This window comes from Cynocephalus volans, chromosome 1 (assembly GCF_027409185.1).
Source record: "Cynocephalus volans isolate mCynVol1 chromosome 1, mCynVol1.pri, whole genome shotgun sequence".
Lineage (NCBI taxonomy): Eukaryota > Metazoa > Chordata > Mammalia > Dermoptera > Cynocephalidae > Cynocephalus > Cynocephalus volans.
Window position 1 is genome coordinate 14,390,613 of NC_084460.1, and position 17,566 is coordinate 14,408,178.

At 34.6% G+C, this 17,566-nt stretch overlaps 1 protein-coding gene across 1 annotated transcript in view; it reads right to left on the bottom strand.

Moving 5' to 3' along the window:
• Positions 1–17,566, bottom strand: part of MACROD2 (mono-ADP ribosylhydrolase 2) — a 1,973,048-nt gene that overhangs the window by 1,901,638 nt on the left and 53,844 nt on the right. Inside the window, 1 exon segment of the mRNA XM_063101974.1 lies at positions 7,303–7,410. Coding sequence (XP_062958044.1) covers positions 7,303–7,410 — 108 coding nt within the window.

Genomic DNA, 17,566 nt, shown 5'->3' on the forward strand with positions numbered 1-17,566 from the left:
CACTGTTTAACCCAGTTTTTGACTCATAACAAGCATTCAGTTCTTTGCTGCTTTTTTTGTCAAGTGAAACTTTCTTACTCCGCTGTTTAGGCAGTATTTGAAATGTTTGTTTAACCCTAAAGATCTAACTATGTGTACTCAAATGTTTTCAAGCACCCTAATGAATAATTGATTTGAAAGTGTGAATTTCACTCATAGTAAATACTGAACTTTTTCTTAGTAAAATACTACTTCGTGAGATAGAATTTGAATGTCACAGATAAATCCAGTTTTGAAAGTACCTCTCTGCTGTACAGTCAGTTCTATTTTTGTTAAAATCAGAATTAAAATATGGTCAAATTTAAGTTACAAACAGATTAGTGTCAATTACACATTAGTAATTACACAAATTCATATTAAAATATGTGGTGTTTTGAAAACTGTTCAGGAAGAAAGCAAATGCTCTAGCTTCTGCATCAGTGTTTTTCAGTGAAAAACTGGCTCTGCATACTGGAAAAGTCAGAAAGCTAATCAACATAGAAGACATCCTCCATCTCCTCTACTGAGTTTTCAGTGGTATGAAATCCACTCAGTAGCCATATATTAATAATTATGATAGCTAAAACAGACAGAGTACATATTTTGTCCCAGCACTGTGCTATGTACTTTTCACACATTATTCACAACATCCCTCTGATCATAGTTACTAATTTTATCCCTACTTTATAGATGAAAAAATTGAGGATTAAAAGGTTGAATAATTTGCCTAATCAAGCCAATGTCAGCAGGGGCAATTAGGACTATGACCACAGTTCCTATGGCTTTTCAAGAGCCTAGAAAAAAAAATAATTTGGGTTTCCAAAATATGAAAACTAAAAAATCAAAATTAATGTTTATCTAAATGTCTATAAAACATACCTTTATATCAGCCAATTGACTGTTATCCAACTATTAAGTAATTATGGATTACATTTAATGTGGGTTGTAGCATATTTTAATATACATCAGATGTGGTTTAGGGCAGGGCCTTAAAAAACAAGAATGCTCAAACTTCACAAAGATCTCAGAGTGTCCCTAAGACCCATTACAAAAGACCCATGAACAGATATTTCACCAAAGATATACAAATGGCAAATAAGCATATGGAAAGATGTTCATAATCACTAACATTTAGGGAAATGCAAATTAAAACCATGATGATATATCAGTACCTACCTATTAGGACAGCTAAAATAAAAAATAATTATAACACTAACTGCTGGCAAGGATGTGGAGAAACTGGATCTCTAATACATTGCTATTAAGAATGTACAATGGTACAGCCACTATGGAAAATAGTTTAGCAATTTCTTACAAAACTAAACATGCACTTACTATATAATTTAGCAATCTCACTCTTAGGCATTTATTTCAGAGTAATGAAACTTATGATCATATAAAAACCTGTACATGAATGTTCATAGCAGCTTTATTGCTAACAGCAAAATACTGAAGAGAACTCAGATTTCCTTGGGTGAATGGTATATTATTAATAAAATCATACTTGTTTCATTTATGGGGTACAGTGTAATGTTTTAATATATTCACTCAAGGTGGATTGATTAAATCAAGGTAATTAACATATCCATCACCTTCCTTATCTATCATTTTTTATTGTGAGACATTTGAAATTTACTCTCTTAGTTATTTTAAAATATACAACACATGATTATTGACTATAATCACCCTATTGCGCAATAGATCTCAAAACCAATTCCTCCTGTCTATCTGAAACTTTGTACCCTTTTATCAACAACTCCTCATTCCTTCCCTCCATACCCTCCTCCAGCCTCTGGTAACCATCATTCTACTCTCTACTTCTTTGAGTTCAATTTTTTGGTAGCAATAGACAAACAGGATGACATCCAACTAAAAAGCTTCTGCACAGCAAAGGAAACAATTAACAAAGTCAAGAGACAGCCTAAGAAATCAGAGAAAATATTTGTAATTTCATATCTGATAAGGTGTTAATATCCAAAACATATAAATAACTCAAATAACTCAATAGCAAGAAAACAATCTGATTAAAGAATGAGCAAAGGACCTGAACAAATAGTTCTCAAAAGAAGACATACAAATGGCCAAAAGGTACATGAAAAAATACTCAGTATCACTAATCATTAGGAAAATGCAAACTTAGAATCACAATGAGATATCACCTCATACCTGTTAGAATGGCCTTAATCAAAAAGTTGAAAGGTAAATGTTGCCGAGGATGGAGAGAAAAGAGAACTCTTATACATTGTTGGTGGGAATATAATTTAGCACAGCCATTATGGAAAACAGTATGGAGATTGCTCAAAAAACTAAAAATATAACTCATATGATCCATTCATCCCACTTTGGGATATATATCCATAGGTACTGAAATCAGTATGTTGAAGGGATATCTGCACTCCCATGTTCACTACAGCATCATAACATTCTTAAAATGGCAAAGCTATAGAGATATAGAATGTGTGGGGGGCAGATAGGTGGATGTGATTACAAAGGGCAGTAGAGGGAGTTGTTTCATGATAATGTAACAGTTTTGTATCTGGATTGTGGTAGTGGTCACATGAATCTATACATGGGATAAAATTGCATAGAACTACACATACACACACACACACACACGAACGCAGGTTAAAAAATGGTAAAAGCTAAAGTCTGTAGTCTACATAATAGTAACAATATCAATTTCCTGGTTTTGACATTGTCCTATAGCTATATATAATGTCGCCACTGGACAAAGCTTACACAAGTAAAGGTAAAGAGTACAAAGGTCTCTTTGTATTATTTTTGCAATTTCTTATAATTATTTTGAAATAAAAAGTTTAAACAAAAAATGGCCCTGAACAAAGGACCTGAATATAGATATTTCTCAAAAGAAGACATACAAATGGCCAATAGGCATATGAAAAAATGCTCAACATCATTTATCATCAGGGAAATGCAAATCTAAACAACAATAAGATACCACCTCACTCCAATTAGAAGTGAGCTGGTATCTTTTCCAATTATCAAAAAGACAAAAGAAAACAAGTTTTGGTAAGGATGTGGAGAAAAGGGAACACTTGCACACTGTGGGTGGGAGTGGGAACTAGTACAGCCATTATGCAAAACAATATGAAGGTTCCTCAAAAAATTAAAAATAGAAATAGCATTTGATCCAGCAATCTCATTACTGGGTATACACCTAAAAGAAATGAAGTCAGTATGTTGAAGAGATACATACACTATCATATTTATTGCAGCACAATTTACAGTAGCCAAGACATGGAATCAACCTAAGCATCCAACAATGGATGAATGAATTTCTAAAATGTGGTATATATACACAATGTAATTCTATTCAGCCATAAAAAAAGAACGAAATCTTGTCATTTGTGGCAATATGGATGGACTTGGAAGATATTACTGTCAAGTAAGCCAGGCACAGAAAGACAAATATCCTGTGACCTCACTCATTTCTGGAATCCAAAAAAAAAAAAATTAAGGCAGAGAGTAGAACAGTGGTTACCAGAGACTGGGGAGGGTAGAAAGGGTAGGGAGGAAAAACAGGGATAGGTTGGACACGTACAAAATTCAATTAAATAGGAGGAATAAGTTCTGATGGTCTATTGCACAGCAGGGTGACTATGGTCAATAGTTAAGTTTTGTATGTTACATAATAGCTAGAGGAGAGGCTTTTGAATATTTTCACCACAAAGAAATGATAAATGCATGAGGTGACTGATACATTAACTACTGTAAACCGATTATTATACAACAGATACATGTATCAAATCATCACATTGTATCCCATAAGATTATATAATTACATGTCAATTAAATTTTTTAAAAATTTCAAAATGGCTGGGCAGTTAGCTCAATTGGTTAGAGTGCAGTGTTATAACACCAAGGTCAAGGGTTCAGATCCCCATACTGGCCAGCTGCCAAAATAAATAAAAAAATAAATAATAAATAAATAAAATAAAATAAAACTTAAAAAAATAAGGGGAAAAAAAAACAACCCTGGTATGAGAACCTGAATTTGAACTTAAGTCAGCCTGACTCTAAACTTGTGCCACTACTCTGTGTACTATAATGCCTACTAAACATGTTTTATTAAAACATACCAAATATGCATAATTTCCTAAAGAGAAGAATATAATACATAGGAAGCTCATCCTGGGTAACATTTAAAGAAATTTAAGTTCAAAAAGTACTTTATTAGAAAGATGTTTAAAATATCAAGCCATTTTATTCATAGCAAATGAGACCAGGTATTGCAATGTACTAATGTGGTCATGAAAAGAGAAATTTAGAAGTCTTGCAGAAGATGATGACTGAGCTGCTTTGTCACCTTCACTGGAGGCACTGCCTCTCAATCCCCTCTTACTAGAGGCAGCTCTGGACTTTCCTGCCATGTTGCCTTGTTCACCTGTAAGGTTAACAGCTGTTCTGCCCGTTCCATACTAGGCAAACAAACTGCACAGCAGAAATCTGTAAATACAGCCATTATACTGTACATTCATTTGGCATCTCTTTTCCATCTACTTGGGACCTTCCCAATGAGGCTGTCCTTGTGAGATACAGAACATGGCCAAATCACAATCATTACAGTCAGAGAGGTGAGATAAAGGTGCCAAATGGTTTTGGGGAGTGACTGAAAGTTGCTGCGTGTCTTCATGTTAATTTATCATACCTTCGTATGCTATGTGGCAGTTATGGAAAAATTACATATACAGGCAAGGGCAGGAAAAAATATGAAAGAATCAAAACAGTGATGAGATAGTTAATGATGTTTTTCTGTTTAGCACCATTGTATTTCATTTCAATAAAAATTACCCATATATTTTTATTGATTGATCAAATAAATAATTTCTAAAACCAGAGCCAAATTGGTTCTGTGTCAAGTCCCCAATGCTGAATGTGCTATGGGTAAGAGATGCTACAAATTCAACTACATGCAATTAATAAATATACAGTATCAAATATTTTTTAAGAACATAAGGACAAGAAAACATTGCTTTGGTAGGTGACACAAAAAGTAAAAAAGACATTAGTCTGTGGCTTCAAGGGAGAGAAGTGTACAAGTGTACAGTTAAAGCCCAAAAAAGACCATTATTACTGCTATTAAGTGTGCTAATGTACAAAATTCAATGTTATGTTAGTAACAAAGAGAAAACTGGTGAGAGCTGTCTTCAAGTATTTAAAAAGAAAGTAGATATCATCAATTGTACTCCACAGGACAGAACTAGGATCGATGGCTAGAAATTACAAGAACATTCAGGCTGGTGTTATATACTCATGTGTAAGATCTTTTAATTTTTTAAAATTAGAGCTCACATGTTGATAGAATCTATGGCATAATAAATCACTGATGACTTACTAACTACAGTCATATCTGATTAAAACTCTGTACTGGAGAGGAGTTCATGAGACCCTTTCTAAGGGCCTGTCTTCCCCAGATGCCACACAGGTCAGAGGAAAGCATCTTGATACCCAGGGCCACAAATGAACATTCCATAGATAGTAGATATAAGGGAGACCTGCAGTCTATCAGGAGACCTGAGGATGAAATTCTATCCCAAAACAGTGAGTCAGATTGAGTGGAGATTAAATAATCCAGGCTCCTTTCTCAAGAAGAATTTTACATTTTAGAGAGACAGCAGAAGCAGCAGTGGAGAAAAGAAGTACAGAGTCATCAGAAGAGAAAGAGAAAACCTGAGCCCTGATTATGGCAAAGCAGCCATACTACCAAGCAACTTATACCCAGTTCTGAAGGAGAACAAGCTGACTAGTCTTCCAGACCTCCTGCTAGGTTGCCAGAACTGTGCTATATCCTGAACAATGTTCCAGGTCTCCATGAGACCTTCTTTTAACCTACCAAGGCATTTTCCTGCTATATTGTGTGAATTTACTGATCACCAGAGGAAACCTTGAAACAATGTTGAACTTAACGTGAATCCTGTGCTCCTGGAAAACAGCCACAGTTAAGAAATTACCCCCATGTTTCTGTGTTCCAGGAAATGGCTTACTGCAAAGAACCACTCTTCCCCATGTGACTTAGATAAATCTCAAGAATGACCCCTTTGGTAACCTATGATAAGGCCAGAACAAACCCTCTGAATTCCTATTCTTTGTCTTATACATGATTAGCTGTTACCATTCTTGTTGGTCAATGTCCATGAACTGAACTTGATCAAACTTTAATCAGGCTTCCGTCCTTCCTCCAAACCCCTGAACTTTGGCCCACCTTGAGCAATGGAAGATAAACTATCCCTTCTTAATAGCCCCTCTCAGGAATCAACTGACATCAAGGAAAAACATTCATTCATCAACTATCTAATCACACCACCCCTTCAGTCCACTCTCCCACACCAACTTCTTTCTTGCCTTGTTTATTCCTCCCTATAAAAGAAAAGCCCTATTCTGCTTGACCCTTGACATACTTATGGTCAAAGCGTCTCCCTCCTGCATGGTCAAGGCGGTTTTCCCTACTGCAATATTCTTCCTCCCCCTATTGCGATCATACTCCTCCTCTTATTGTAATAGTCTTTCTGGATATAGCCTCTCCTTACCTAAGTCCAGCCCTCATTATGACTATTGTTTTTATTTGACATTTTCAACCTGCAAAGAGCCTACCTTTACAAACTAGAACCATTAAATATCCTCTTATTGACAGTTATTTTTACAGAATCACAACTATTATGTCTTTCTTGATATATACCTACATAATAAAATATATAGGATACACACATCACCATAAATAATAGTTGTTATATTTTTCCCAATGTTCAAATAGGAAAATTAATTAGAAAATTATATATGCCTGTTAAAATGAAGCATGTTATAACAAAAATAAAAACCTGAACCCAAACAACTGAGGTTTTAAAATCACAGAAATAATTTCTTTATATTTTACTTTTATCTGGTATAGTTCATATTAAAAAGAAGAAAAAGTCTTGATGAATTTGTGTTTATGTTGGCCAATTATTAATGGAAGCATGAAACTAACAATAATATAGCTGTTAAAATTCCTTCTGAAGAATTTCCTGCAACGATTTCTCCAGTGTTCCAGGACCGTAGTCACAACTTAGCACCTTTCACTCTAGAAAGTGCTATAGATAGTACATTAATTGCAGCACATACATAAAATAAATTCTCAGTGTCTTTAATCCAGAAAGGAAGCACATAAGACATTTCTATACCAGTAAGGACATTTTTTTCCTAAAATACTTATATTCCTACTTATGAAAAAATATTTTAAACGACTACTCATATAACAAAGATATCACAGAAAAATCAGCTACTCACCTGCATTAACTATAGCATCTACTTCTAGCAATGTGATGTCACCTCTATAGAGAGAAACTTTTTCACTCAAACTTTTCTTCACCTGTGATATTTCCTGAGTATTTTCTTCTGTAATAAAAAAGGGATATACATTAATAGTAATATTCTTAAGTAGTTTAATCATGACAACTTTTTAATCAAGACAATATGGGACATACTCTGTTACAAAAGACAAGTGGAAATAACTGTGTAGGTACCAGGGCTTTGGTTTATTCTTCATTTATTTTGTATTCCTCAATACAATTGCGTTCTCATGTATATAATGGGCACTCAATAAATTTGGGCATATTATATAGGTTAGCAGAAAATTCAACATTTATTAGTAATCTTATTATGAAAATATCCATTTTAAAATAAAATACATACCACTACATTCAAAAGGAGATTTTTTTTTAAATGTGCAGCTACCAAGCCAATTTTCACGGTGAAGGAGGTTATTTCTATTTTGTTCCAGTTATCTAAAAGGCATCTTTGAAAAGAATATTTACTTGAGCACAAAAAACATTTAGGTTCCACTCTTTGCTACTTCTAAGTAACAAGCTGTCCCTCAGGATGGGACATTTCAAGAATATTTGAATTTGAGAAACTGCTCCTTTCTTATCAAGTTGTATTTAACCTTTCACTCTAGAGGGCGCTGGTACATTTAAAAGAGAAATAGCTTTACTCCACACACAATAGTCAGCAAGCTGGTATATTTAAAACAAGCCAAAAACACTACATTCTAAAACCTGATATATTTTTTAATGTTTTAGAGCAATACTAGAAATTTGAATTTTCATTTATTTTTAACAAACAGTAATAATAAGATAAATTAAATCTATTAAGCAAAACTGTATGAAATCAATGTTTTAAAATACATTAAATTGCTATACATAAAAAGCTTTTTAATATACTTCTAGGAAAGCTGATTTATAAACTCAAACTTTTAAAAGTACTTATGATCTATGCTAATCTTTCACAGTAGAAGATAATGCTATTCATTCATTAAGATACTCTCAGATGAGCAAGCAATTTTGAGGTATGTGGGGAATTAGTGGTTATAGATTATAAGTCACCTAAATTGTCTTTGGGCCCCAATAGTCAAACAAAAAATTGGCTAGACTAATGAGATAATCTGTGGTCATAAAAGTGATCCTTCCTCTCTCTGCCTACAAAGCATACCCTTGTTAGTAACCACTTCTCTCCTAAAAGATTCTAATTAAAATACTCAATGGTGGTAGTAATAATAAGGAAGAGGCAAATAATGTTAGAAAATTGTATGTTAAAGGAGTACAGAAAGGCTTTGGGATACCTCAAAAAATAAGACACTTACAGTTGAGGTGACCACCTCAGAGACTCCTAGAATACTATTTTCCCCTGTCAGGTAGTGGTTAAGAGAAGACATTACATCAGAACTGACTCTTCAAATTCTAGTTCTGGCAATTAACAGCTGGGTGAGCCTGATAAGTTACTTATTCTCTCCACACCACAGTCTGTAAATTAACACGAGCTCACTACACTTCGAATAATGTTTGCCCCATAACAAGCCATCAGCAAAAAATACTTTTTTTTTAACAAAGGTGACAAATACTATTTCTGCGTCCATATTCAGCATCCATTACCAGAATGGTTAAGATATTTTTTCAAAATATATTATTATTATTATTCACTATCAGTGCAAGATATCATATATTTGTGTTCCTTTCCAATTGTTAATGCCTGGCCCATAGACAAAGACTTTGAGCTACAACAGAACCCTGAGTTCCACATCCAGTCAGTTTCTGTTCTTACTACTTTAACCAAATGAGAAAGTCCTGATACCCAGTCAAAGACTGCTGAATGATGATAAATATTTGGTGGCTTTGTCAGATAATCATGAATATTTGGACTATTGTGAACCCAGAAATTATAAAAGATTCCTCACTGAAAATGAGTGTCAGAACTCCATCAGGCATTAAATTGACAAGCACATCACAAATGAAAGCAGAAAGACTGACTGTTTCAGCTTGAGAGACAGAGTAAATAGATTTCTAATTCATTCTCTAACTAAGCTCTAAAAAGTATTTCCTCATTTTCTCATGAAGTATTATATATGTAGTACCACATTGGTAGTGATATGATTTTTAAACACGTGACAATAAATCATGTGTTTCTCATTCCAAAAGTAAAAAAAAGAAAAAAGAAAAGAAATTGTTAAAAGAAGGCATTGGAAAGCATCAAAGTTTAAACCATTTATACCACAGTTCAGTTTTTTAAAAAAAGAAGTCCTAATCTTCTATCTGAAAATTTTTAAAAATGGTATATTTTAAGCCTGAAGTGAAGTTTTAAGCAATTCAACATACTGATTAAATATACTTCTGTGACATGTCATTCAAGTAAGTTACTCAAAATGATCTTTATTAGAATTATCAGCAACATAAAGACATATTTTCATCTCTTTTTTTACTTTTAAAGACTCACACAAACATCTTTTTTCCTCAATGGCCAGACATATACTTACAGCCCAATTCCTCACATAGTATGCCAAAAAGGCATATACATACTTACAGGCAACAATTTGATAGTATTAATAATTATCAGTATTTATTCAACAACAAATCAAAACTAAATGGCATATGAAAATTAAGGCAATAAATCAAAACTAAATGGCATCATATTTTTGACCACCAACTGTTCTCTGTGAATACAACATAAATTACCACTTAGAAGCCACCTCTTTCATTTGCATAACAATGCACTGCCTTCATTTTCACACAACTGTGGTCCATCAGGTCCAATCTCTTCCCATATCATGGGTTTTCAGTAATGAACAGGTCAAAAAGTTGCCAAGTATTTCTCCTTCATGGACATTCTATAGGTACACAAAGCACCAATTCAAATTTTATACATCACAGGCTTTATCAAATTGCAAGATGAAATATCTGTCTGTGTAAACACATGACAGTAATTACTCTTCCAGACTGTACACTGTCAAAAAGACTGGTATTGCCAAAGAAAACAAGAACTGGACAGTAGTTAAAGCAGTAAAAATGGATTTTATTCAGAAACTACTACATTAGGAGAAAAGAGACCTCAGTATAAGACTGGGTTCAATTCTGAATACAACAAGGAGAAGAGAACCCAAAAGCAGGAGGGGGGTCAGTGGATGGAAAATTACTAAGTGGAAACATCAGGGATAGAGGGGATTCTGGTTAAACAGACCTAACAGAATTCCTGTTGATAGCAGGCCAGGGTGATCACGTATTGCCTGGAGGATGGTAGGGGATGAGGAATTTGATCAAATATCAAGGGTGATAAGATATTAAGGGTGATTAGATATTGAGGATGGGGGGATTCTCTCTAAACTAACTTAGCAAGATTCTTGCTAAAACCTGGTGATGCAGGTCCAGTAAAAAAGGGCCCAGTCAAGAAAAGGGCTTAGAGGGAGCTGACTAAAGTTTGGTTAAGGAGACAGTCTTTGTCAGTTCCTCTTCTTATTTATTCAAGGAAAGAAGAGATATTCTTATTCCTTTGAACAATCTAAGTCCATTTTTGTTCTGTCTCCTTTTGTTCATTAAGTACCAGCTGAATCATCTATTTAGACTTGGTAGAGAATATTGCTGGATGGTGCAAGTAGTCAGGCATTTGATGAGAGGAATTTCTATGAAAGTAAAAGTAAAAACAAAGATTACTGGTCAGAGCAAACTATTAACCCAGTTTCTTAGTTCAGAAGACAGCCAGTTGAGATTTCTAGATATTGAGCTCAAAACATCTTTTGGAGTTTGAATGTCTTTAGTGATGGCATCAGGTGTTCCAGTGAACTTTCTAAGTGTCTCACACAGCAGCAGGCACAAAAATTGCCCATACATGATTGGTTATGGTGATTCTTTGAAGTTTATACCAGCTTCAGCTTCCAGGACTTTGGCAAAAGGATAGTTTTAGTTTTCAGTGATGCTAAGTCAAGAAGTTGGGAAAAAACTGGAAACATTCGTTTGGAGAATTGCAGCCAGCTATTGGAGAAAACTAGGAGAACTGACAAAATGTGTAAGTTGGCAGGACCTAGACCAGTTTACAGGTAGATAACAAAAACCTCAAAGAAAACGAACAGGACTAAAATTTAACACACACACAGGGTGTGCTATGGTTTCCCATTGAAACATAAAATTTCTTTCTATAATCACCTCCCTTTTTGATTCTTGTTTAAAAATAAGTCTGGTCTCATTAGATTTGGCCTGATTATTTACATAATTGCAGCAAGAATGGTAATTGACCACTTAGGCTTGTTTGAGTTTGCTTGTAATAACTGTAGATTTGGGTGAATTCCTCTTTTTCTGAGGTTCCCAAAATGTCCTAAGGTAGGAACCCGCCAAAAAGTGACCTTCCTTACTCACCTGTAAAGTGGGGAACCCTATAAGCCAGGTACCAAGCCAGTTTTTCCAAGAGGGCTTTATAAGCACTGGCTCCATAAAGTCAACCTTAGTTCCTTAAAAATGTCTGGACATATCTGATTTGATGCATCATTCTCGAATATGACATTCGGTCAAAGCCTTGGTTTTAAACCAATTTTTCCAATTATGTCCTATTACAAGGAAGATGGATTTTTATTGAACTTATGCAAATAAGTGTACTTCCATGAAAATAAGAATATTCAGTAAGGGTTTCTGAATTTTGGAGGAACCAGGTAGGAAAAAAATTTTTTCATTTCTTTTTACAAAAGTACAATCTAATAAATAGTCATGATTTATAGGTCACTTGAGAAGAGAGAAAAGGGGTTCCTTAAATAAAACATTAAAGAACCAGCAATGTCCCATACAATAGCTATAAAAATAATTATCATTTTTTATTAGTTCATTCAGTCCCATGTAATTGATGATTCTTCTGCTTTATCTTGGGTTAGCAGTTTCATAAGCCCATCAGCTTTTCCACTAGTTCTGGAATCCATATTCATTTCAGTGGTATAATCTGAAAGTCATCTAAGCAATCCCATCAGAAGCCTGTATCAGAGAGTACCTGGCACAGTCTTTTCCATGGGTCTCTGGGACAATCGCTTTTTGTTGAAGATGAAGCACTCTGGCTGTAACTGGTTGCAGGAACTTTCAGTAAGAATCAAAGTAAAAGAAAAACTATCTGTGGATGACAAAAGACTTAAAATGTCTGTGGTTAAAGGTCTGATGAGAGTTCATTATAAAAATGATTCAATTGACAAGGGAATTTGGTTACTTCTGTGGCAAACATTTATTAAATAATAACTGTGATTATGACTGATAACATTATACCAGGATATATCATGGACAGTAAGGGGACTGGCAAATTTCTATGAAATTCATAAAATTTCTGAATATTTATATTAAAAATATTTACTCATACAAATATAATCTAGGAAAAGTTAAACATCACCTCTTATTTAACAATACTTCCCGTGCAATTTAATACACTAAGTAAATTGAATATTTTTCCAAGCAGAAAGTACAAATCCACTTCCAGGTGCCCTTTGGAAAATCTCAAGGTTAGTTCTAGATCAAAATTTCATTTAAAATTTGATTTTAGGAAGCTGTCAAAAACGTCACAAGGTTTAAACATTTTGTTTCCAATGCAGATTACTTAAAAAGTAAAGGAAAATATTTTACAATCTCTTACTAAGCACAGACCAATAATCCAAGAAAGCTTTATTGTTTTAACAAAGGGAAAACCAAATTAGTTTTTCACCAATACACTATTGGCTCATTTTTTTAAAAACTTTATAAATAAATCTATTCAATCTTATCCAGCTTGGCCATACATATACATTCCTTTCCTAAAATCCTTTTATAATTTTCTATATCTATTCAGGTTTGTCCTATATTTTTCCTCTTTCTCATTGTGGAATAACCAGTCATCTCACTTTAAGACAAAATTACTCTCTTTTCCCCTTCACAACAACAAAATCCTTCATTCCTCACATACTCTGTATACAGAGTTGTATCTCTTCATCCTTATTATTTTTGATAGTTTCATTTACATATATTAATTAAAATTTTTAACCATCAGTACCCTATATTTCACAGAGAAAACTAAGAAGTAGACAATTGTGAATTGTCTGTCACATACCAGCACTCTGTAGCAGAGTAGCAAATTTTATGAATATACCATCTCACAATTTCTAGAAACATGCTTCTTTATAGCATAATTTTTCAATGTGGCAAAAGAACATTTTATTAACAGATCAAATATATTTAGCTTCTTTATATTATATAAAAATAAGAAGCCTAAGTATATAAACTTAAGCTTATATTCAGTAATTAGTGTTTCAATAGTTTATATCACTTAGAAATGATCTAGATTTTTAATGAATATCTATTACGTAATTTAGCATAGGTGTAAGGTTGCAAGTTACTAAAAAAATTTGGAAGCTATCTCTAGGCAGATATATTATAACACTAAACAAAGCTAGTCATCAACTTAAGTTATGTCCCTGTTAACTATTTTTACAATACATGCATGTGAGTCAAGTATCATAAAAGCAAAAACCTAAAAAAGTTACATACATGGATTTTTGTTTTATTTCTGTGCTTGATATACAAGTAATGGCTATCAAGCAATTCATTTTTATGACATCTTTAATAGCACATTTATTTTTAGTTGAATTTTAAATTTTTATAATCTTGGGGGATGGGGACTTAAAGTTCAAGTGGATGTAGCGAGTTGAGGGGCTGAAGTAGGAAAAGTATAGCAGATGTGAACAGACAATGAAGGACGTAAATGTTTGAAGAGTGACATATCAAAGGATTGAAGGGAATTGAAGGGAAGATCGAAGGTGGCAAGAACAGGAAGGAAGCAGAAGCAATGAGAAAGGAGAGGTCTTAGAGGAGCCAGAGCCAATTTGGGAAGTTTCCCAAAGAAACCAATGAAGTTCCAAGTTATTCTTAGTAAAGTCATGCCAACAAGAAAGAAGGTGGACAGAATTATTGGAGCATATAGTCAGCAGAGGTTTGAGAATAGGTTTCAGTTGACTGAGAACTTCCCATGGAAGAAGCAAGCTCAAGAGAACAGAGAGGCTTCACAAAGAGCCACAAAAACCTTTCCATCTCAGGAGTCAGGGAGTGAATCCCCACTTGAAATAAAGAGCCAGGAATAAAGACTTCCTGCCCGGTAAGTACCTTTCAAACAAAGAAGCCTGGGCCTCTAACCCAGTTTCAACAAGTATACTCAGAATTTTAAGAACCAAAATCTGTCCCTGCCATGCTTCTATGGACTGTTATCAGGGGCACTGGCTCAGGAGCCGAACTCACCGATGGATTGCTGATCATTCAGGGGGTTGCTGAAGGCAAGCCAGGGTGATCACATTTTGCCTGGAGGATCGTGGAGGGTGAGGAATTTCATCAGATATTAAGGGTGCTCTAGGATGGGAGATTCTATACTGACTTGGCAAGATTCCCTCTGAAACTCGGCACTGCGTCTCTGGCAAAAACAGGGACGAGTCAAGAAAAGGGCTTAGAGGGAGCTGACTAAAGTTTGGTCTTTGTCAATATCATATGACACTTAAAAACTGAAGTTTGAAAAAAAAATTGTTCCTTCTACTTCCTACTCTGAGGATAATATATATTATTAACTTTGCACTGTGCTTTTATAATTGTTTACAATAGTTTGAAATGTAAGAAAAAATTGTGAAAAATTTTTGAAATGGGGGGAAAAAATTAGTACATGTCCTGGTTAGCTTACCCATCAAGGTGATCTCTACCGATCATTGGCTTTGAGCTATTTTACAATTCTATAAATTGTAGGAAATGGGTAACAATGCAAAAATAATTGTCCATAGAAATGCAAATAATTTGCATTCCCTGGAATGCAACTGGATATTATCCTGTGGACAATTTACATTCATTTGTAAATTCATTTCAGCATTCTTTACTGCCTATATAAATATGTGGTTCTTTAAGTTCTCTTTTCAACTGTAGTTAAATAAAATTGTGGATAAGTGTCCATTTTATATTTGTACGAATCATAATCTCACCTTTATAAAAACGTTTCCCTCTCATAGATGTCTTTATTTAGTTCTAGTTTAACTAATACTTGTATAGCATTTACTATGTTCTATGTGCTGTCCTAATGGTTACAAATATTAACTCCTACAATACTTGTAACAAATATATGTAATACACACTACTACTATTTCCTCTATATTATTAGTGTGTGTGTGTGTGTGTGTGTGTGTGTGTGTGTGTGTGTGTGTGTGTGTGTGTGTGTGTGTGTGTGTGTGTGTGTGTGTGTGTGTCCGGGGATACACACAGCTGGCAACTACAAAGCTGGGATTTGAAACCAGGCAGCCCATGCTCTTAACCAACATGCCATGCAGGCTCTCATGTACCTATTTTTATTTATCAAAAAGTCCAACTCTGAATGAAGTGTCTGCTGCTTAGGTCCTATTCTGCCTTTAATTGCAAAATGCAGCTACTCCATCTCCTCCCCACCCCTGCCAAGCATTATTTACTTTGCCCTAGAAAAAAATAATAACTGGTTTTCCATTGTAGTTAACATACTTTGAAAATAATACAAAGGTCTCCATAGCTTCCACTACGATTTGAAAAAGTTCCATAACACAGAACACACCACGGGCTAGAGGACTAGACAATAAAATCTAATTTGCAGATACTAATCAAGCATCTTCTGTTTGTGTTTTCTCTGTTTTGTTTGCTTGTTTAAGCAAAATCACCAAACTTGCAGATTCATTTGTCCCAATACGTACCCCACTTGCACTGAAACTGTTTACTATTTACATTTACTGCCTTACTCTAAGTTCTAGCATTTACGTTACTATTTCACCTCTATTTTAGGCATCCATAAACCACTCTAGAGATGAACTGATTCGTTTTATGAGGTAGGGATATAATGCAATTCTATTGTCACAACAACAACAAAAGCAAATTTAATCAAATATATAATAATTCACTAGTGACATTAAGATAGGAGAAACAAACTGTTAACTGAATCTTAATTAAGATGAACTGACCAATACTGTCCTTGTTTCAAAAGCATAATTTTTTAGACAATATGATTATTGAGAATATAGTCAGATTTGTATAAAAAAATACTTATATTTTCCATTTCAAATTCTTTTTATTAAAACGTAATAGATCGTACACATCTGGAGGGTACAGCAATGAATATCAATACTTGTGTGCAATGTTTGATGCTCTGATCAGGATAATTGGTATATTCAACCCTACACATTGTAATCACTTTTTATGTCCCAGTTTCTCACTAACTCCCCCTCCCACTCCTCCTTTCCCACTTCCGTTGACCTCAGTTCTGTGCTCTCCTTTTCAAAGTTCAACAAATTATTGTGATTGCTGTATATTTTTCTTTTTTTATTTATTTGTTTATTTTTTCAGCTCCCACTTATGAGTGAGGGCATCCATTATTTCTCTTTCTGTGCCTAACTATTTCACTTAACACAATTTTCTCTAAGTTCATCCATGGTGCTGCAAATGGCAGCATTTAGTTCTCTTTTTATGGCAAAGTAGTATTTCATTGTGTATATATACCACATTTTCTTTATTTTTAAAATATATTTGTTAAAAGATTCATTATTTTCCTAACAGAACTGCCAAACTACCTGAAGACCACCTGATAAACAGCTAAGGGACCATCACTAGGTCCTCAGACCACACTTGAAAGACTAAGATATGGGGGACATTCTCATGAAGTGCCTAGGAATACTCCAAATTATTTTCCCCCATACTGACCTCCCTATATTTTAGTGTCCATGGGTACGATACAGAAACGCCACCAAGGGTACCAGTGAGTTGTCTGGTGGTACCACAACAAGAGGTCTGATACCAGTGAAGCACTTCCATTCTGAGATTATTTCTTGAAACCAGCCTGCCTGTTGATCTGCAAACCTCCCTCTGCTATGTGATCACGCCTGGCTAATGATCATAACATCACTGTTCCATATTATACCCCCACACACCCCTCCATACTCCAGTATATCCATTCGTTCTCAAACCTGTAGTTCTTTTAGGTATTACAGATGTTAGACCCTCCCTCTTTCCTAAACCAACTCATAGTGGCTGTTATACTGTAGGTTTTCAACTTCATTTCTGTGCTGTCTTCAAAGCTTCCGCCTCCTCTTCCTCCTCCTCCTCCTCCCCCTCCCCCTCCTCTTCCTTCCTATACCAGTTAGCTTTTGCTGTGTAACAAATCCTTCCAAAACTTAGTGACTGAAAACAACACCCTCTTTATTAGTGCTCATTAGTCTGTGGTCAACTAGGCAGTCCTACAGTCAGCT